The sequence below is a fragment of the Capricornis sumatraensis genome, chromosome 2, assembly GCF_032405125.1.
Source record: "Capricornis sumatraensis isolate serow.1 chromosome 2, serow.2, whole genome shotgun sequence".
Classification (NCBI taxonomy): domain Eukaryota; kingdom Metazoa; phylum Chordata; class Mammalia; order Artiodactyla; family Bovidae; genus Capricornis; species Capricornis sumatraensis.
Genome location: NC_091070.1, coordinates 170,676,715 through 170,700,182, shown reverse-complemented (window position 1 = coordinate 170,700,182; position 23,468 = coordinate 170,676,715). Strand labels below are relative to the sequence as shown.

Genomic DNA, 23,468 nt, shown 5'->3' with positions numbered 1-23,468 from the left:
AAAAAAATGAACACTTATGCCCAGCACTGTGTGAGGTATTATGAATGTCAAGATGGACAGAGACCCAAAATAAAGAGGAAAATGGAAAACACTACAATTAAAGGTGTGATGTGATGGGCTAAGTACTGCATTGAAAGTGAAAGTGAAGTCGTGTCTGACTCTTTGCGACCCCATGGACTGTAGCCTACCAGGTTCCTCGGTCCATGGGATCTTCCAGGCAAGAGTACTGGAGTGGGCTGCCATTTCCTTCTCCAGGGGATCTTCTCAACCCAGGGATCGAACCCAGGTCTCCTGCACTGCAGACAGACGCTTTACCATCTGAGCCACCAGGGAAACAAACCATACGTTTTAGAGGGGGTTAAAAGTTACAACTCTGATCACCTGTAAAGGTCAAAGAAAATTCCACAGAGATGATGATCTCAGTCCTGAGGGGTAAGTAGGAGTTCTTAAGTAGAACAGCAGGAATAAGGGTCAAGGAGAAGCTAGACATGAGGCAGTCAGTCTGGACAAAAGAAACAAAAGAGCAAAGACATAGGGATGGAGAGTCAAAGCTGGAATTGGCAAGTGGCCCAGCAGAGCTGGAGTATGCATTTGTGAAGGAGATGGGGGCGGGGGTGGGAGGGGAGAGGTAGGAGATAAGAGACTACAAATTGGTTCAGACTACGAAAATACATCAAATGCCAGGTTAAAAGATTCGGACTTCGTGGAGACAGATGTTCACTAGTTAATTCTTGTGCCAGGCAATGTTTTAGGCCCTGGAAGTACAGCAGGGAACAAGAAAATAGAAATTCCTATTCTCATGGAGCTCTCGTTTATTTCTGAGGATGTTTTTCTGTTTCTTTCTTTGAAACAGAGAACCAAATAACTCTGGAGACAGTAGAGGAGACAGAAGGGGGCATTAGCTCAGCTGTGAGTAAGTCAAGACTGGAAAAGATGAGGACTAAATGAAGTTACAACAGTGAAGGGGAAAGAGAAACAGAGACAGATATGAAAGGCATGTCAGAGATCAAACTGATAGATAAGGCGACCAATTTGATGTGCAAGAGGCAGAAAGGTAATTAAACAACAGGAACAGGAAATGAAATGTGGGTGTCTATCCCGGGGGACCAGGTGAACGGCCATGTCTAGCAGGCTGATGGTGTGAAGGAATGAAACAGGCCAGAGACAGTGCTGGAAACCAGCAGCGTAAGGATGTGTATGAGATGGATCAGGATGACGGTGTAGCACCAGAGAAAGTGAGAGACCAAGAGGAAAGACCTATGGAATACCAAGTGAAATGAAGAGGAGGGAGACTAAAAGTGAAGTTAGAGAAGTGAGAAGAGGGCCAGCTTCCAGAAGGTGTGGTCAGGGTCAAGTACAATGAGAACTGAGCCAAGAGCAGCTGACTGGTGCTGGGATTATCAGTGGCCCTGACAAGCCAGGTAAGTAGCTGGTGTGTGCGTGCGGGCTAAGTCACTTCAGTCATGTCCGACTCTTTGTGACCCCATGGACTGTAGCCCACCAGGCTCCTTCATCCATGGGACTCTCCAGCCAAGAATATTGGGATGGGTTGCACTTGTCAAGGGCATCTTCCTGACCCAAGGACCGAACCTGCATCTCTTACATCTCCCACACTGTCAGGCAGGTTCTTTACCACTAGGGCCACCTGGAAAGCCCTGGGGTGGAAGCAAAATTGCAGTGGGAGGTAAGGAAGTAAGAGTTTAAGTACCCCCTGCTTTTTCAAGAAATGTGTGGTAAAGGAGGGAAGGTGAGGAGAAAAGGTTAAGAGAATGTTTTTGGAGAATGAGAGAGACTTAAGCAGGAGGAACCAGTATAAGAGATAGAAGCTATAAGGTCTTATGGGCTTAGAATTACATTACAAAACAAAAACCTATTCTTAAAATAACTGGCCAATTTTCATCTTTGATAATGATATCAGGAGTGCATGCTCAATCAATTTTGTATTCCTCAGCATATACAAAGGAGAGCCTTTATTCAGGTTTTTGGCAAGATGATTTAGAGGTAATAAGCAAACTCGCACTCGTTTTTTCCGCAGTTTGTAATGACCCTGTTTACACTGTAATCAGTACCTGGGATATCCTAATTCTTTCTCAACATGAGCAAGCAGTGTGAGGATCTGCAAAGTAATCAGTGTTTAATAAACTGTTACTATGGCAAAGATGGAGAACTCCAGAACCTGCTTGCATTAGACTGCAGCAATGGAATAGATGACACAGTAGCTAAATTCTGCCTCACCATTTTGATGAGGCAGCAGTTTCTCCTCCAAAAACATCCAGTAAACAAAGAAACTTAATTCCCTAGGCCAGACAGATCCAGTTTGTAATCCATGGATAATTTAACTTTCTATGGAAAATTTATACCAATAGAAGTTATATTAAGAATACCTTTTCGATGCCAGAGGTGGGGCAAGGGGTGGGGTGTGGGTGAAATGGATAAAGGTGGGATCAAAAGGCACAAATTTCCAGTTGTAAGATAAATAAATCACGAGGATGTAATGGACAGTGACTACAGTTATAAATACTGTATTACATGTTTGAAAGTTGCTAAGAGAATAGATCTTAAAAGTTCTCATCACAAGAAATAAAATTTTATAACTATGTATGGGGACAGATGTTAACTAAATTTACTGTGGTGATCATTTCACAATATATAAAAATAAATGTTTAAAAAATGCCTCACAGCTGCAAATACAAAGCTGTGGCTTTACTTAAAATGTGATTTGCATTAAACAGTACTGATTTTTATAACTATAAGCCTCTAGAGAGGCTTTATTTTATTTACTAAAAATAAATAAGACAGAAATGATAGTGAAGGTTCGAAAAGTAGACATCTCTACTTTTAAATTAAAGCTTTAAAACACATAGGCAAAACAAACAACCTGAAGAGAGTAGTTGATAAAAAAACCTTACAAAAGAACATGAAACAAAATTTTAGTTTTATAAAATTATAGAACAATTTTACCTTAATTTTATCAATATAGTTAGCTTCTTTGTGATTAAACACTTTGTGGGCTCCATTTTCCAAAACAATCTTTTGTCCTTCCTCAGTACTAGCTGTGCCCAAAACTTTTAAGCCGTAAGCTCTCGCAATTTGGCATGCTGCTATTCCAACCTTAAAAAACAAAATACAGCCCAGTAGTTTTAGGAACTTTGCATCTCTGCAAACATTTATTAAATACATACAATTAACGTAAGGTTCTTCTATGTTCTAGAGTATTGCTAATAAATGTTAAGAGTCTAAACAAAGAAATAAGAAACACTGCAAAATGTTCACTTAGCATCTGCTTTGTACAGAAGATATAGGGTTTAAAGATGGTCAAAATATACTCAGTGACTTCATACTTTAACAGTACACATAAAATACTAGATAACAACAGTAAGTCATCTACCACTTACATAGAAGAGACAGGTACGTACATGGGCAATTTTATATTCATGAATACGATAAACATTTATTATTTACTACATTCAAGACATATGATAGACAGAGTGCCTGAAGAACTATGGATGGAGGTTTGTGGCATTTTACAGGAGGCAATGATCAAGATCGTCCCCAAGAAAAAGAAATTCAAAAATGAAAAATGGTTGTCTGAGGAGGCCTTACAAATAGCTGTGAAAAGAAGTGAAAGGCAAAGGAGAAAAGGAAAGATATACCTTTTTGAAAGCAAAGTTCCAAAGAATAGCAAGGAGAGATAAGAAAGTCTTCCTCAGCGATCAATGCAAACAAATAGAGGAAAACAATAGAATGTGAAAGACTAGAGATCTTTTCAAGAAAATTAATGATACCAAGGGAACATTTCATGCAAAGATGAGCACAATAAATGACAGAAATGGTATGGAGCTAATAGAAGCAGAAGATACTAAGAAGAGGTGGCAAGAATACACAGAAGAACCACACAAAAAGGATCTTCATGATCCAGATAACCATGATGGTGTGATCACTCACTTAGAGCCAGACATCCTGGAATGTGAAGTCAAGTAGGCCTTAGGAAGCATCACTACAAAGCTAGTGGAGGTGATGGAATTCCATTGAGCTATTTCAAATCCTGAAAGATGATGCTGTGAAAGTGCTGCACTCAATATGCCAGAAAATTTGGAAAACTCAGCAGTGGCCACAGGACTGGAAAAGGTCAGTTTTCATTCCAATCCTTAAGAAAGGGAATGCCAAAGAATGTTCAAACTACCGTACAACTGCACTCATCTCACATGCTAGCAAAATAATGCTCAAAATTCTCCAAGCCAGGCTTCAACAGTACATGAACCAAGAACTTCCATATGTTCAAGCTGGATTTAGAAGGCAGAGGAACCAGAGATCAAATTGCCAACATCTGTTGGATCATCAAAAAAGCAAGAGAATACCAGAAAAATATCTGCTTTATTGACTATGCCAAAGCCTTTACTGTGAAGATCACAACAAACTGTGGAAAATTCTTAAAGAGATGGGAATACCAGACCACCTGATCTGTCTCTTGAGAAATCTGTATGCAGGTCAAGAAGCAACAGTTAGAATTGGACATGGAACAACAGACCAGTTCCAAATAGGGAAAGGAGTATGTCAAAGTTGTATATTTTCACCCTGCTTATTGAACTTATTTGCAGAGTACATCATGTGAAATGCCAGGCTGGATGAAGCACAAACTGGAATTAAGATTGCCAGAAGAAACATCAATAACCTCAGATATGCAGATGACACCACCCTTATGGCAGAAAGTGAAGAACTAAAGAGCCTCTTGATGAAAGTGAAAGAGGAGGGTGAAAAAGTTGGCTTAAAACTCAACATTCAGAAAACTAATTTCACCGCATCTGGTCCCATCACCTCATGGCAAATAGATGAGGAAACAATGGAAACAGTTACAGACTTTATCTTTTTGGGCTCTAAAATCACTGCAGATGGTGACTGAAGCCATGAAATTAAAAGACACTTGCTCCTTGGAAAAAACTTATGACCAACCTAGACAGCACATTAAAAAGCAGAGACATTACTTTGCCAACAAAGGTCTGTCTAGTCAAAGCTATGGTTTCTCCGGTAGTCATGTATGAATGAGAGAGTTGGACTATAAAGAAAGCTGAGCACTGATGAATGATGTTTTTGAACTGTGGTGTTGGAGAAAACTCTTGAGAGTCCCTTGGCCTGTATGGAGATCAAAGTCGTCAATTCTAAAGGAAATCAGTCCTGAATATTCATTGGAAGGACTGATGCTGAAACTGAAGCTCTAATACTTTGGCCACCTGATGTGAAGAACTGACTCATTGGAAAAGACCCTGATGCTGGGAAAGATTGAAGGCAGGAGGAGAAGGGAATGACAGAGGATGAGATTGTTGGATGGCATCACAGACTTGATGGACATGAATGAGTTTTAGTAAACTCTGGAGTTGGTGCTTGACAGGGAAGCCTGGCATGCTGCAGTCCATGGAGTCTCAGAGTCGGATGCAAGTGAACTGATTGAACTGATGTGCAGGATGGGGTTCTTCACACATGAAACGTATGTTCTTAGGGAGGGGGAGATAACAAACACATGAAGAAATAGATGAATAAAGTAAATTCAGAGAATGAAAACTACTTGAAAAAAATAGCATATTGGGTTATAAAGAGTTAGAGAACCAGGCCAATTAGGTCATCAGGAAAGGCATTCTGAAGAGACCTGAATGGAGAGAGGGACAAGCACAGGCTGGGACAGGTCTGGGAGGCCTGCTGGAGAATGCAGACCGAATGGTCATGGCTATCCTGCTGAAGTGGGGATGAGCTTGGGGCATTCAAACATCAGAAAGAGGGTCAAGAGGCTTAAGGGTGCGACATGCGGAAGGGAGCAAAGATGAGGCCAGAGAGGCACAGAAAGGCCAAGGCACACAAGGCCTTGGAGGTAAAGACTTTGGATTATATTTAAGAGCCATGCAGAACTACTGGAGAGTTTAAGCAGGACAGGGATATGATCTGATTTAGGCTTTTAATAGAACATTCTAATTATATGGGAGCCAAAAAGAAGGTAGGGGGAAATGGGAGCAGGAAGATCAGGACTTCATCAAAGATTGGAGGTGGGAGGTGAGGAATAGAGAAAAATCAAGAATATCTCCTAGGTCTCAGGCCAGAATAACGGTAGATTGACTTGGATGAGGAAGATGAGTGAGGATCAAGTTTGTGACAGCATCAAGAATTCACTTTGAACACACTGAATTCAGCCAACTGAAGATGCTCAATCATTAGTTGAATATGATAATGGACTTGAAAAGAGTTCAGAATTGGACATATACATTTGAGAATCATCAGTTTATAGATAGTACTTAAAGCCACAGGATTGCATGAGATCACTAGAACACTAGATAAATGTGCTTAGCATAAAGGAGAAATAAAACTATTTTAGGAATATAGATAAAAGCAATCATTTAAATTATAATACTAGGAAAAATGTTTGATCCCATGCCAAATGAATGGTACAGATAAGGGTCAGCCCGTATATTTAGAATAAGCTTTCTCACACTTGGCCCTATTGGGCCAGATAATTCTTTGCTGTGGGGACTATGCTGTGCAGTGAAGGGTGCTTAGAATGAGCATGCCTAGTTTCTGTCCACTGGATGCCAGACCCTTTCATCCAGTTGTGACACTCAAAAATGTGCCCAGACACCACCAAATGTCCCCAAGTGAGAGAAGAGATGGTATGAAATTACCCCTCATTGAAAACCACTGATTTAAAGGAAGATACAATCATTATGGACTGGGCAAGATAGAAGAGAATTGAGATGAAAAAGATGATGGTAACTAATTAAAATTGTAACAGAATTACAAACTCCCAAGCCTGAAATAAGACCTTAAAGACTGTATGGCATATGGGAGTGAGGAGCCTGAACCCAGCTGGGTTATGCTGAGGATTTGTTTGATTTAACCAAAACAAACAGGGAACTCACTGTGAGTGTGAGAGACATTCAGTTCCATGAAATACCAATACACCATGGGGTTAGCATGGCTGATTTTTGCCACTTTAATTTTTCAGTTAAAAAAAAGGGGGGCCTCTAATAAAACCACGATTTAACCTAAGAGATAATGTAAATATTATCTCCTGATGATCTAACTATTTCAAAGGGGCACTCTTTGAAGAGCTATTTTAAAGGAGTTGCTTATTCTATTCTTGTCAACAATTATACTAACAATATTTCTTCAATAGATTATATACCATTATGTGTCAACTATTTTTTCTTCTATTTATTTTGCTGACAATAAAACAGGGCACTCCCCACTAACATATCAGGATGTTGGCTGTGTTCACAAATTCTACACCATTTTAAATACACAACATAATCCCAAAGGAATTTGATTTAAATGAGGACAGAAAGTACAAATAGAAGCAAGACAAAACCCAGCACTGTTTCCCCCTGATGGGCAGCCAGAATCAGAAGCGCTTCACACACCAGGTCGCCAGCCTATCCCTGCCAGCCAAGGATTTAACAAACTCAGACAGCACAGAGAACAGTCTGGATTTGGCTTTAAAAAAAAAAAATCATGATGAAGCGACCTGGCTTTTTACAAGAGGGTAAAGGGAATAAAAAGAGATTTTCTTTAAACTCGTCTCTCCCCTTCCTACTGAAATCTCTCTTTTTGATACAGAGCACAAGGTTAGCTCTGTGAAAGCCAAGGCAATTTAAATAAATACATGTTGGACAGATTCTGTACTTATTTAGCATTAAATTTATTTATTTAGGGCTAAATTTAATTTAACCCCCAAACTGCCTCTTCAGTGAGGCTAAACAACGGGAGTTTTTGAAAAGGGTATGTGTCATATTTTCTCAAGCCCCAGAAAGATGATCTTGGTGTTTTTTAAGTAAACAGTCTATCTGTGAAATCCTTAAGTTGATCTATTGGAAGTAAATAGGAAGCTGGGCTTGAAACCTCGTAATACATCCACGGAAAGTAACAATTATACAGAGGTTTGAATTCTCTGTATTGCCTGTCCACTTTTAGAGGTAAATGCATTGTCAGGATGCCCCTCATTATGCTGGGAACAATCTGCCATTAATAGGTTACTTCTTTCCATCTCCTCTCTGGAATCCAGTGTCCTGAAAGGGTTAATCTGCTTCCTCATACATCCAGCCCCAGGCCCTGTATTTTAAAAAGGCGAAATGTCTCCAAAATTTCTAAAGCCTCTACATGCAGGATAGAGGTCATGTGGATTTCTTGTTAAATTCCAACCTCAGAGCTCTAACTTTTCCTCTAAGCTCCTCGGAGGCAGATTGACAGCCAGTTTCTTGAAGAGGTTTCTGACAGCTCTGTGTTGGGTGATTTCACTGCAGGGCTGGTTTGATAAGCTCTGAGCATTCCCCAACCCCCATCCCCCCCAACACACCCATTAGCATTTTAAGTTGTGGGTTGTGGTGTGAAGGACACAGCTGTATACTATGCACCCTGCGAATGTCATCAAAGCGCAGCAGGCGAGCAGGAAGGGAGCTAGAAAGGATGAAGAACTCACAGTGTGGCTTTGCAGTGCTGTCTGGGGCAACAGAGGCAAAGCTTTAATGAGCCTTAGTTTTCTTATCTAAGGGGATGTGGAATTTATATTAACCTTAAAGAACTGTTTAAAATTCTAAATAAATATTCTTTTAACATTCACTTCTTGAAAAGAAAAACAAAGCCCGTTTATCTTGGTCCATACCCAACACAGGTGGAAAACCGAATGCATACATTTATGATCGGGTAATCTGTTGAATATATTAACCATGAAATGCTAAACGAATATGATGGGGAATCACCTTCAGAAGACAGAATCTAAAGTCTCACTACAAAAAGAAGAAAAGTCATCACCCTTGACTATATTTATAAATTTGGTTTTTAAAAGCAACTTGAAATATAATGTGAAACCCACAAACATAACCTCTTAAAAAAAAGGCAAAAAACTTAGAAGAAAAAAATACTTACTCCTCCACTAGCTCCATGAACCAGAACACTTTCTCCAGGTTTCACACAGGCACTGAAAAAGAAAGCACAGGTTCATCACCTTACTTTGGAGCTAATTAAGCTCAGTGTTTGTAATAATTCTTAAGAAAATTCTACCTTCATTTCAACCAACAGTTACCCAAAGAAGAAACTCATCCTGATAGACAACCCGAGATATTCTTCACGCTCCCCAGACTCAAACAATGATTCTTTAGAGCCACAGATAGAAGAAAACATTCAATTCATTTATTCATTCAACAAATGTCTACTGGGAGTCAACCATGTGCCAGATATTGTTGGGGTGCCAGGATCATAACTGTGCTACCTGCTAAGAGGCTTTGTGAATGTGTCAAGGGAAATTGCTTCACCTGGAAGAACTGGAGTCTCCCATTCATTCCCACAGAAAGTGTCTCAAAAAGGGTCATTATAGCTCAGTCTTTATTCCATGGTTCAGACTCACACCTGAGTAAATGCAGCAGCTACTCTCTTCTTTCTCCATGCTTTTCAACACCTGGCTGCACAGCCTCCAAGCCCTTGTTTCAGAAACCAATGCTGAGTCAGCGATGGGAAGAGAGTAAGAAATCTAACAAGTCCTGTCACACAGGTTCCCCTACCACCCCCTAAAATGCCCAGAGCCTCTGGTAAAATGACATATTCTTCTGACCTCTGGTTCACCCACTCCTTTTCTATTACACTGAAAACAAAAACATGCAGCAAGACACAGTGATGCTTTATCATTTCACATGGACAAATGCTGACGTCACAGGCCAGCAACGGCCGTGTGGTCTGGATCTCTCAGTGAGGATCCCTTGTTTACCAGGACAATAGAGGGTGGTCACCCTGTAGAGTGGAGAAGGAATGGAAACCCACTCCAAGAGTCTCACCTGGAAAATCCCATGGACAGAGGAACCTGGTGGGCTATACAGTCCATGGGGTCGCAAAGGGTCTGACACAACTTAGCAACTAAATCACACCACCCTGTACAGATATCCTGTTCAATCTGGGAGTGAGAACACAGTCACCCAGAGTCCTGCTCAAGGCCGTGTGCCAACAGCTGACAAATGGCAGCTGTGAGTCAGTAAATGAAGTTTCTCCAACATGCTCGCTTGGAGATGGGGGGTTGAGCACAGTGAGTTAAACGGAGGGTTTGGAGTGATAAACTGAGACAGCTATTACCAAAACACTTGGACATTTTAAAAAGTAAAATACAAATTTAAGGGAATAGGATTACCAATGTTATACTCTGGGTCATGAAATACTTCCAGTGATTTTTTCTAAATCTTATAAACAAGTCTCCACACACTAAGTACATTGTCCTAAACCTCTGGGCCTGCAGCAGGTGGAGAAAAAGCAGGCAAACTGTCTACTGGGTCTCCATGGCTACCTTCCTTCTATCCTCGTGTAGTCACTGTGATGGTTAAGTTTGAGTGTCAGCCTGGCTGGGCCATGGTGCTGGATATGGGTCAAACATTCTGGATATGTCTGTGTAGGTGCTATTCTGGATAAGATTAATGTTTAAGTCAGGAGACTCTGAATAAAGCAGATTATCTTCCATAGTGTAGGTTGGCCTGGCCACTTGAAGGTCTTAATAAAACAAAGACAGACTTTTCCTAGAGCAAGAAATTCTGACAGCAGACTATCTCTAAATTTGAACAGCTACTCTTCTCAGGCTCTCCAGCCTGCTGGTCTCTCTACTGACTTCAGACTCAGCAGGACTCCATCCCTCAATATACACATTCTGCTGGTTCTGCTTCTCTGGAGAACACTAATGGTCCTCTGCCCTGGGGCCTGTAGCAGGGTTGGAGCATGTGGCCTTGCTTTCCATGCTGCTGTTACCCGCTCCTAGTCACTGAAGCCTAGGACCTGGCTCATAGGTTTCCTTGTTGTTCAGTTGCTAAGTCATGTCCAACTCTTTGTGACCCTATTGTCTGCGACGTGCCAGGCTTCCCTGTCCTTCACTATCTCCTGGAGTTTGCTCAAACTCATGTCCATTGAGTCAGTGATGACATCCAACCATCTCGTCCTCTGTTATCCCCTTCTCCTCCTGCCCTCAATCTTTCCCGGCATCAGGGTGTTTTCCAATGAATCAGCTCTTCGCATGAGGTGGCCAAAGTACTGGAGCTTCCGATAGGTTTCTTCTTCCACCCCAAATCCAGCCCCAACCTGAGAGATTTCAACATTCATGGGAAGAAAACTCACAATTCCTGAATTCTCCTCTACTTCTACTACTCTCTTCCCATACCTAGTAGTCATCCCTTACCATTCTACCTGAGGAATATCAGACACTAATAACCAGTATTGATCTCCTGTTCTGATTCTGTAACCGTATATTCCCTCAAAACCTTTTCTTTGGCTTCACAGAGCTTGCTGTCTGCTCCTTTTCTGCCCTCTTGCTGCTCCTGCCACACTCCCATCAGCCTGGATGCCATGGGACATTACCCCAATTTCCTTCTTTCTCTCCAGTGTTCCCATTTCCTTTGTGCTCTTTCAATTTGCCACTGATATTCCAGCCTTGGATTAATATTATGGTCTACTTTCCCTGGATAATGTATCCAAATGGCTAAATATCCTAAGAAAAAAATCACATGACCATGCATTTTGGTACCACTACAGTTCTGATTCTCAAAAGGTCACTTTGCTTCCTATTTAGTTATGCAAATGAAGCAATCACATATGAGCTCCTTCAATGCCTCACCTCCCTGCCCACAAACTTTCCATTAAGTACACCAATGCTGAAAGGTTGCTGTTGAACCACAAAAGACGCTGGGATTCTTGGCCTCTGGAGAAGAATTCAATCCGGGGCTAGAGACGAGACTTGATTGCTCAGAGCTTTTGTGTAATAAAGTTTTATTAAAGTATAAAAGAGATGGAGAAAGCTTCTGACGGGGGCAGAAAGAGTGCCCCTCCCTAGTGTTAGCAATGGAATTATATACTTTTTAATTAGTTATTACAATGAATCAAAAGAATGTCTGGAGGTTGTAAAGATCTTACTAGACCCACTCCCATAATTTACATCTTAAGATAATAGGATTAGCCAGAAGGTTTTTTCCAGAAACTGTCCTCAAGCAGGATACGTTTTTGTTATATAACCCTTAGTACAGAGTTTAAACTGAATAGTTTGTTATGTAATCATCAGTTCAAAGCTTAAAGATAAAAACATGATTTATGTGACTAAGACCAAGGAATGTAAAGGAAAAAAAAGTTTGTCCTTTCCTCCTCCTTGAGCATTCCAGACCCTTCTCTCCTTGGGGACCCCGGGACTTCTTATCAACCTGCCTAGGAATTGACTCTCTCACTGCCTCTGCCAGGTTTGACAGGCGAGTTGTCCTTTTGATCAGAAGCCAATCTCTCTACCTCTGTGCTAAATCCAATCCTTGCCCAGCACGGGATCTTGTTACATCTACTATTCTGCCCTCTTCTCCAAGCTTCCCATCTGTCTATTTCTGCTACATCCTTTCTTAGCTATAAAATAACCAAGTCCTGTCCATCTTAAAAAAAAAAAAAACCCTTTGTTCCCACACTCTCTTCAAGTAGTTTTCCTACCTCTTTCTGCCTGTCTCCCCGCTTTTCAAGAGTAGTCTCCATTCAAGAATCGATTTCCTTTTCCTTTCTCAATCCATTCATTCAAGCTTCGCTCCATCACTCTACTGAAAGTGATCTGACAAAAGCCACCACTGACCTCCTATCACTAAGCCTGGCTGTTATTTTGTTCCCAAACAGTCCTCACTGCTGCACTGACAGCTAGCTTCCCTTCTTGGTAGCAACATCAGCTACCACCCCTAACACCACCCACACTAACTGAGCACTTGCTCTGTACTATTCGGGTACTAACAGCTTTATATATGCAGGTCAGGAAACAACAGTTAGAACTGGATATGGAACAACAGACTGGTTCGTCAAGGCTGTATATTGTCACCCTGCTTATTTAACTTCTATGCAGAGCACATCATGAGAAACACTGGGCTGGAGGAAGCACAAGCTGGAATCAGGATTGCTGGGAGAAATATCAATAACCTCAGATATGCAGATGACACCACCCTTATGGCAGAAAGTGAAGAGGAACTAAAAAGCCTCTTGATGAAAGTGAAAGAGGAGAGTGAAAAAGTTGGCTTAAAACTCAACATTCAGAAAATGAAGATCATGGCATCTGGTTCCGTCACTTCATGGGAAATAGATGGGGAAACAGTGGAAACAGTGTCAGACTTGATTTTGGGGGGCTCCAAAATCACTGCAGATGGTGACTGCAGCCATGAAATTAAAAGACTCTTACTCCTTGGAAGAAAAGTTATGACCAACCTAGATAGCATATTCAAAAGCAGAGACATTACTTTGCCAACAAAGGTCCATTTAATCAAGGCTATGGTTTTTCCACTGGTCGTGTATGGATATGAGAGTTGGACTATAAAGAAAGCTGAGCGCCAAAGAATTGATGCTTTTGAACTGTGGTGTTGGAGAAGACTCTTGAGAGTCCCTTGGACTGCAAGGAGATCCAACCAATCCATCCTAAAGGAGATCAGTCCTGGGTGGTCATTGGAAGGACTGATGCTGAAGCTGAAACTCCAATACTTTGGCCACCTGATGGGAAGAACTGACTCCTTGAGAAAGACCCTGATGATGGGAAAGATTGAGGGCAGGAGGAGAAGGGGATGACAGAGGATGAGATGGTTGGATGGCATCACCAGCTCAATGGACATGGGTTTGGATAGACTCTCGGAGTTGGTGATAGATAGAGAGGCCTGGCGTGCTGCGATTCATGGGGTCACAAAGAGTCGGACATGACTGAGCAACTGAACTGAACTGAACAGTTTTATAAGCATTACCTCATCTAATTCCACCACACCCCAAGGTGCTTTCTATTATTATCTGTATTTTTCAAGTCAGTAAACTACAGTTGAGACAGGAAAGCAACTTGACTAGTAGTAGGTGGAGACTGTACTAAAACTGAGGCCTTCCTGGCTTCAACACGCACGGGCTTACGGATGTTTAGCAGACTCAGTGACCTCTAGACTCTCGGCCTTGGGTTACGCTCCCTTTGCCTCTCTCAGGACTCTGTCCCCTGCCTCTGACCACATGCTAACTACTAATGCTCAGTACAGCTCCAGTCTCTCTGCACTGGTGTTCTCACTCCCTGAGGAATTTCAGCGACTTTCACTTCGTCAGCTCTTACCACATGCTGACAGCCTCAAATTTAAAGCTCCAGCCTTTGAGTTTCAGACTCTTTCATCCGACAGGCTGCTGGACTTCTCCATGACGATGTCTGTCTCAGTTTCATGACCAAAACTGAACTCAGTTTCCTTCTGAAACTTTTCCCTCCTTCTCTTTGTCAAGTCAAACATTACCCGTTATAAAGCTGTAAGTATTCTTAAGCTCTTTCTCTTCCTCATTCTCCACATGCAAATAATTACCAAATATTTCTGATTTTACCCCCTAAATAGTTATCCTTTCCTCCCCACCTCTACCATGAGCCTTGCTCTGGCCCTTAAGTATTAATAATGTCCAGAGGGTACTTCTATAAGATTCTCCCATGTCTTTCTCCACTCTTGTCATAACATGCATCCTTCCCATAGCAGATGGGTGATCCTAATAAAACACAGATATGACAATATCATTCTCCTGAATAAAACACTACATGACCCCCAAGACCTTACAGAACAATATGTGAGCACTAAATCTAACGTTTTACAATCTGAGGTGCACCTATTTGATAATGACATATAACATTTACTGAGAGATTACTATGTTCCAACTTTATTCTTCACCACTCTTTGCCTTGAAATCTTCTGACAAAAGCAAACTGCTATAGCTCTTATCCCCAGATACCCCAATGTTTGCTCCCCACACCAGCTCTTCCCATTCTCTAGAATACCCTCCCTATTCCCAGCTACCCTCCCCCAGGATAATGCTCTCTGATGCTTTTCAAATACCTAGGGAATTTGATTAAGATACAGATTCTCAGGTATCAGTCATGGAAACTGACCAGGGGGACTAGGGTAGAGCCACTGTACTTTAAAGTTGCAGCAATTAGTTCCTGGAGCTGGATAATGAGATTTTTGAACCATGGCTTTAAAATAATCCAAGACTTATGCCTTGCCAGGAAGCCTGACCTCATTACCACAGGCATGTCCCTTGTGATCCCGTAAATCCCTATGCACATCTCTACTGCTGTCCTTTCCACATTATATATCAGTATTATTACTCTTATGTCTCTCTCCCTTACTAGACTATGAGCATCTTGAAGACAAAGATGGGGTTTTGCTGTTCTTGTCTTTTTTTCTTCAGTGATTGGAACAATCTACCAAATTAGCAGAGTTTCCGCTCCATAAACCTTAACGGTAACTTAATGGGAACCAAAAATGACCAATGGGTAGATGGGTGGTAGGAAGCATAAATTATATATTACCTTCCTCCAATTAATATCGCCCTCCTCTGGTGCTGGTTATAAAGCTGACAGAGTGTGTTATTACCTGTGAAGCAGAGCTCGATAAGCAGTAAAGTATGGGATGCCGATGGCAGCTCCTTGTTTAAAATCCAGTTTTTCCGGCAGTGTGTAAACAGTGTGATCGGCTGCCAGAGCATACTCAGCATAGCCCCCAGAGATCGTCCTGGTAGTGAAAACTCTGTCACCTTTCTGGGGAAAGCAATAAATTAATAAATGCTTCAGGGATTAAAAAGGTTGTCAACATGGGTGTAACCCTTTAGAATGCAACATTTATAACAAGAGATAAAAGGAGTATTTATATATTGTTGTCTACATCCTAAGGTCTCATAAAAACAACTTCAAAATATGGAACATTTTTAAATGTTTTATTAATGGAAACTAGAAGAAGAAAAATCAAGGGAAATAGGAAAAATAAGAAAAGAGAGAATGTCCAGAATGATCTAAAGATTATGATGATAACTTACCTTTACTGACGGCTTGCTGTGCAAGGCACAGCATTAAGTGTCTAATGAGTGTTATCTAATGTGATCTTCACAACAGTCTATGAGGAAAACTTTCATTACCTCCCTTTAGATAATCCCACTTCAAAGATGAGAAAATGAAGGCATAAATAAGTTTAGTAATTTGCTCAGATCAAGCAGTTAATTAATGGTAGTTAACATAAACTTTTTTATCCAAAATACTGGGGAGAAGAAACAAATACAGTGTAAGGTTTCTTCCAAACACCTGTTCTAAATCCTTTCTGTAGGTTTGTTCCCGCATTTCCCTCATTTTTCACACATGGACCAAAAGGCAGGCAACTCTGCCTGGATCCCGACAACAAAGATGAGCCAGGAAAATGTCCTGACCTGTTGCAGCACCAGAAACATATAACAAACTCTCCATAAACGCCTGCTGGGTCCTCACTACTGGAAGGCAGATGTGTAACTGAGGGTAAGGAACGGCACTATGCAAGCACTACAGGCTGGCTCCATGTGGCCTGTACACCAAGGAAATTAGACTGCCCAGTACAAGCACCTTTTCTAAATCCTGTTTCTTCAATTAAAAAAAAAAGTAAATAGTCCTTGGAATAAGCAAAACATTAAGGCAGTAACTCTCAATACACTTAAATTTGCCCTATAATACAACATTATAGGGTGAGGTAGAGACAGAAAAGTTTCCAAGGGCACCCAGGAGTCAAAGACAAGCATCACTGCTTTACAGTGTTGCCTGCAAACGGTCAAGTATGACTAACATCATATTAATCCTGTTTTTACAGCTTAAAAGCACACTGCATTGATTTCACTATAATCCCAACCTGTTTAAGAATTCACTATGAAAAGCAGTACTTTTAGTTCTGTGATGGATATTAACAGCAAGACATTCTCCCTAATCTCAAGCTTCTTAAACTCTAGGAAGAGGGGAAAAAAGGAGAGAGAGAATTTTACAGCAAGGTAAATCTGATGAGCCATCAAAGATAGGTACAAGAAAAAGAAAGAACTATTTCAAAGTTGAGGGAATCAAGAACAGCTTGACTGAGAAACTAGTATTTGAGTTAGGTCTTGAAAGATAAGGGGCTTCCCTTGTGGCTCAGCTGGTAAAGAATCCGCCTGCAATGTGGGAGACCTAGGTTCGATCCCTGGGTTGGGACAATCCCCTGGAGAAGGGAAAGGATACCCACTCCAGTATTCTGGCCTGTATAGTCCATGGGGTTGCAAAGAGTCAGACACAACTTAGCAACTTTTTCACTTTCACTTTGAAAGATAGGACAAGATCTTGAAAACTGGAAATGGGAAAAGATGCTAGCGATAAAGGAAACAAAGTTAAGTCAGGGAACAGTGATAGGAATAGGTGCTGAGAAATCACCAGCATGCATTCCCAAGGAATAAGTAGTTTAATATGTGGAATGTAACAGTTTTGGGAGATAAAAATGAAAAGAAATGAAAGCTGGAGGGTAAAAGCCCCTGAACCCATGTTTACAGGCTTTGATTTAGTTCTGTCACATAGAAGAACCAATACAAAGACACAGAGATGAAAGAGCATGGGACATGCAGGGAAGAACAAGCAGTTATTACACAAGGATAAACTACAGAGTGAGAAGGAATGGGAGATAAGAATGGAAAGATGGGTAGGAGAAAGACCACGAAACAGTCTTCTTTTGTAACATAAGCATTCCAGCAATACCCTGAAATCTATAAAGAAGTGATACAAGATTTGAAACATAGTATAAAACAATCTAAATTACATTTTAGAAAATAACTCCTTATAGAGCAAGGATAGTTAAGTGTCTGTTATAAAATCCAGATAAGCGACTATGTAACATAACCAGAACTACACTACAGTGGGGAGGAAAAGAGGAGAGAGAAAACAGACCCCCAAGTGGCAGTCAGGGAGAGCAGAGTGAGGGATAGATAAGCCTCAGACCCCAGATGTCACCAAGACAGTCCCACGCGAGCAGCAGGTCCACTGGGAGAAAGAGAAGCTCAGTTGTAGACATGAGTAAGAGGTTCCTCGAGTTTGCTGATGTGGGCCCTGCAAGACAACGTTCTGTGATGATGTAAACGCTCTCCATCTGCACTGTCCAACAGTGGCCACTAGACACTTGGCTCTATTAAGCAATGGAAGAACAGAATTTTTAATTTTAATTGAATTTGAATTTCAAATAGCCACATGTGGCTAGCGGCCACCATATTTGGAAAGAATAGGTCCAGCTCCTAAGCTAAAGATATCACACTAGATCATGGAAACTGAGAGAGCATACGAGCCCATCATGAAGAAGGCAGATAATACAAAAGGCAGAGTCTACATAGGGTCAGTGGGCACTGGGCAACACCAAGATGTGAGGAACATCCAGAGAAAAAGAAGCTTGAAAAAGGATGCTCAGAGAGGAACAGGAGGTGGGGGTTGGGGGAGACCTGGAGAATATAATGTCACAGAAGCTGAAGAAGTTTTTGTTTTTTTTTTTAAGAAAAAGTAAGTGCCTGAGAGTGTCAAATGTCCCAGAGAAGTCAAGACAGATAATAACATAAAAGGACCCATTAGCTTCAGCAATATAGAGGCCATTAACGACATTAGTAAACATCATCTCAGTGGAGTGGTGAGGGCAGGAGCTGGACTGCCATAGGCAGGGGAGTAGAAAGCAAAAGGAATTTTCCTGGCTTCCTGGGCCAGACCCTGTTAATCTTCACTCAGTTCAATTTTGGTAAATGTGCTGCCACAGTTGAGCAGGTCAAGGAATGATGAGGACAGATGCTAGAACGTGAATATGCTATCTAGGTTTTTTATATCTTTTTGCACATAAATAACAAAAGCTCTGATCATAACTCATAACATCTACATTGACTCAGCCACCTTGGTCTGAATCATAGCTCTAAAAATGTATAGTTGACCTTGCATTTGTTCATCTTTTACTTATTATTCAAAAGAATTAGCCTTCCCTTTATTTTGTGGAACTAAATTTTATAGAAGGAAAAAAAAAAGAAAAAACTATGTTGGCTGAGTATTATCAAGAGTTAGGAAACAGTATAATTTCCTTACTTATTATATTCTTGCCTTAAGTATTTCTGTTAAATCAAAGGATCACAGTTCAATTCTACGGGGATGTGGAGACACAGAAATTACCCAACACTTATTCCCAACAGTGCAAACAAGCAAGGTCCCTGGGTAAAAGGCAATTTCTTTTTTGACTAGAGGAGTCCCCCAAGTGGCAGAAATTGTGTCATTGGGCCTTTTAAAGACTTAAATACAAACACATTTTAAAACTATGTCAAAATGTTAAAAAATATACATATTAAGCTAAAGCAGAAATAATTAAAAATGTAATACCTTGAAAGCAGATACACTCTCCCCAACAGCTTCTATTATCCCAGCCACATCAAAGCCAGGAGTATAAGGTAGAAGTGGTTTTACACTGTGAGTGCCAGAGCGAATGTATGTGTCCACTGGGTTTACACCACATGCTTCGACTTTGATGAGAACCTGCAATGACAATGGACTTCAGTTCATACAGAGCAGTTAGGCATTCATTCAGCATTATCATTGGACTGGAGTGGAGTGATCATGGGAGCTACAAAAATAGAGGAAAACCCTGCCTTCAGTGAGCTCACATTCCAGTTTTAGAAATCACCATATAAATAAAAAGATAAGACAGAATGGTTTATGTGCTATACTAAACACATCTGGGGAAAATAGTGGTGGAGATATCTGAGGGGATGTGTGCAGAGACCTCTACATGCTCATCAAACCTATTTTCTCCTCCTGGACAGCAAGGTAGGAAGAATATTCCTTCCTGGTTTCTTCAGAGTTATAAGCAGTCAACTGGAATGCAAACATAAGTGACGAAAGCTACTTTCGGGACTGACTCACAAAGTCCTTCCTAGGCAATGTACGTAGTGTTTCCACCCTTTCTTAGTGACCTCAGAAGACAGGTGTTGAAGGTGGCAGAGCCACACAAGAGAAGTACAGGTCCCTAAATCACTTTGGAAGAGAACTCTATGCACTGACATTTTAGAATTGTGGAATTTAGTGAATGAGAACCACTGAGATTTTTTTTTTAACTTTTCTTTTGTATTGGGGTATAGTCAATGAACAATGTTGTGATAGTTTCAGGTGAACAGCAAAGGGTCTCAGTCATACATGTACATGTATCCATTCTCCCCCAACTCCCCTCCCATCCAGGCTGCCAACCATTGAAATTTTGAGGCTACATCTATTATAGAAGCTCATCTGACCTTAATATAGGATGATACTTCTGCTATCAAAGTAAGGAGAGGCCTTACGAAGGAAGTGGTATTTGATCTAGATCTTAAAGGATGAGTAGATATCTTTCAGAATGGAAGAAGTTAAAGGAACAGGTTAAAGGAACAGTATGTGCAAAGACAGAAGGGATGGAAGGACCTCTTGGAGAAATCAGACAAAGCTTGCATTGTCACAGCAGTCTACTGAGAAGAAATTATAAGAAATAAATCTTTGCCAAATCATAACCAAACTGTAAAAATTCTCATAAGGCTTGCTAAGCAAGTTAGACATGGGAGCGATGGAAGGTGCAGTAATAAAAATATACAATGTTTATTGAAAAAGTACATTGTTAAAGTCACTGGAAATGATTAAAATCTATATTTAAAATCTCTTGTATGTGAAAGAGCATGTATGCAGAAGAAAATTATTCTCCCCATGCATAAAACAAAGAGCATGAAAGACTGTAATTGAATAATCATGATTCCATTCAGAAAAATCCAATTACTTCACTACACAGATGATTTTCAACTTCAAAAATTTTCTTATGTTCTTTCTTTTTATACATTTACTTCACTAGTTAGAATTATATGTTCTCTTTGTCAGAGCTTAAGGTGTAAACAGTACAGTGAAGTGAAGGTAGCTCAGTCGTGTCTGACTCTTTGTGACCTTGTGGACTGTAGCCCACCAGACTCCTCTGTTCATGGGATTATCCAGGTAAGAATACTGGAGTGGGTTGCCATTCCCTTCTCCAGGGTCTGACCTAAAGCCATGTCTTTATAAATCATTCTTTCAAACAATAACTTCATGTGCTAGAGACATACACTCAGCATAATTATTGCCTGTTTTTAAATAATGATTTCCACCTGATGGTCTTTTGGAATTGGTACAGCAACATCTGACTGGAGTTTCAGTACTTCTGGTCCACCAAATTCAAAAACTCTAATAGCTCTCATCAACTTCTGTCCAGTTGCCATGGTGATCTAGATACTAAGAAAAAAAAATAACATATTGTCATATTGTATCTAGGCTATCACTGTGTTTTTCCCCCTGGAGGGGGAAGATCAAACAATTTTTCAAACAACAATTTAAATCATGAGCTTACCACTTGATCTCATTTCATGTTTAAGGACCTTTCATCTTACAAATCCTTCAGCTACAAAGCAAAACGCTTCATATTATTTCCTGTAGGGATTCAGTGCTTTCAACAAGGGAATCAAACATACAAACAAAAACATCTGGATAGACGATGCATGATACAATTATCTTAGGTTTCGCTTTGTGTAAACTTGGGCTATAACATCTTGGAAATTCTAGGAGCTAGTGTAAGTTTTCTTAACATTAGATAAACAGATCTTCTTTTGTTAGACTATATTTCAGATATAGAGAGAAATATAAAATATACAATAAACATTTACCTGCTACCCAGCTTTAACAAATCTTACCACTGTAAAAACCTGAAACATTGTATTATAGATATAACTGAAGCCTCCTCTAACTGTCCCCAGACCCATTTCTATGCCACAATTCTAGGAGGTGACTATTCCCATAAACTCAGAGCTCATCGTTCTCAGGCAGGATGTAATTCTGCTGCTACATGTATTTGCACTGTTAAACAGTATGTGCTACTGTTATTATTTTGCATGTTTTCAAACTTTATAAATAAAGTTTATAATCATAGTGGATCACATTGTACTGAATTCTGCAACTTGCTTTTTCCTCTCAGTATTAAGTTTTTGAGATTTATCAACACTGAAATATTCAGTTTTATGAAGTTCATTCATTTTAACAAAGAAAAATAAACAGCTAAAAACTGCTTTGAGTGTAATCTTCTGTAAATCATAAGTGTAATTTATAGTTATCCTTTCTCTTCTACCATTGTAAATATTGAAATGAAAACTCACAGTTAAAATAAGCTTAGAAAGGTAAAGAATATATATAGAGAGAGTAACTGGAAATCTTACATCTGTAGAGATGTAATGAAAGGGCTTTGTCTGACCTCCATAATTTTGCTTGTCTGCTATGACAATTTCTTGAAATTAACCACACCACATATTGCTAAACTCTGCCACCACCAGGAACATCTTTGCTAACTTCTGGAGTAATCATATTCACCAACCACAAGCAGCTGAAACATCAAAAAGAGCTGCAGAAACTAAGACTTGAGATGAAAGAATTCAGACTTTCGGTGTACTGAAGCCCAACAAGGGACTCCTTGGAACAAAGCTCATGCTAACTATAAAATGCCCTTAAATGTGTGGGGGGAATCAAAGCACTTTGATGGTGTTATTAATGGAAAGTTCTTGATATAATTAACCAAGAGTTGTGCCATTTTAAAACCCTTTATTCAAAATGATTTAATATAGTACCTAGTATAGAAGAGAAAATAAACTCTCCATTGCTAAAAGGCTGTTTAGCAATGAAATAGCCTAAAGGGCAGTATTCTTATTGAAAAAGGGGGTGGGGTCAGAAGTAGGTATAAGCCTCACGCACTGTACAGCAGCTGAGCAGTCTTATGGGTAAGAAGCCCATGCAGGAACTAGGACAGGGGAACAGGCAGCTCATGCCCTACCTGCCCAGCAGTTTCACTCCTGCCTTTCTATTTGTATCTTCACTCAAGCTGAGTATTTCTTAAGACTTGAAAGCAAAAATATATATAAAGAAAATAAACAGAAAAAGAAAAGGTTGTACAGACCAGAGTTTTCTACTCTGAAAAGAAGAACATAGCTCTTTTTTTTCTCCTTTTTGTCTTCAGCATGGTGTTGTGAAAAGAGTGCGGGCTTTGGAATCTGACAGCTCTCAGTATGAATCCCAGATCTATCATTTACTAGCCATGTGGCCTTGGGCAAGGCAGTCACTGTTTTTGAGCTTCTTCATCTGAAAACTGAGTTCTACTCAGGGTTACTATGCAAGAGCCAGGGTAGGTATGAAGTACAGAACTTAGCAAATGTTTACTTCTACACATAGTGATATCATGATTCCTTTCCCCCTTAGTTTCTCCTTTCCAACTTCGTATTCATTAAGATATCTTTGGTTCTATAATCCTATAGTCATCTTTAATTTAACAATATTTATGGGACTGTTGTAAAATCAAGTCCTTAACCTCAAACAGTTCACAGTCCAGAGAACTATTCAAACAAAGCACTAATACCAAACATTGGTTGTTATTCATTCAACATGCGTTTTTGAACATTAACTATAAGGGAGGCACTGTGCCACACAGAGAGCACACAGGGCAAGGATAACAAGCCCCAGACTCTCCCCACTCTGCCTTCATCTCCCCTCAATGCACGTGCATGCGCGCACACACACACACCATGTTAAGAGGTGTAGCTCTCTTTCCATTTTTAATATCTACTTACTTCCTCTCTATTTATTTCTTTCAAGCTCTCACATC

General features: G+C 40.3%; 1 protein-coding gene across 1 annotated transcript in view; it reads right to left on the bottom strand.

Moving 5' to 3' along the window:
• Positions 1-23,468, bottom strand: part of CRYZ (crystallin zeta) — a 28,547-nt gene that overhangs the window by 2,221 nt on the left and 2,858 nt on the right. The window contains exons 2-6 of the mRNA XM_068964842.1: positions 20,938-21,061; positions 19,163-19,315; positions 15,384-15,547; positions 8,902-8,953; positions 2,962-3,111 (exon numbers count right to left, since the gene is read on the bottom strand). Coding sequence (XP_068820943.1) covers positions 2,962-3,111; positions 8,902-8,953; positions 15,384-15,547; positions 19,163-19,315; positions 20,938-21,048 — 630 coding nt within the window. The 5' untranslated portion in view covers positions 21,049-21,061. The remainder of the gene's footprint in view (positions 1-2,961; positions 3,112-8,901; positions 8,954-15,383; positions 15,548-19,162; positions 19,316-20,937; positions 21,062-23,468) is intronic.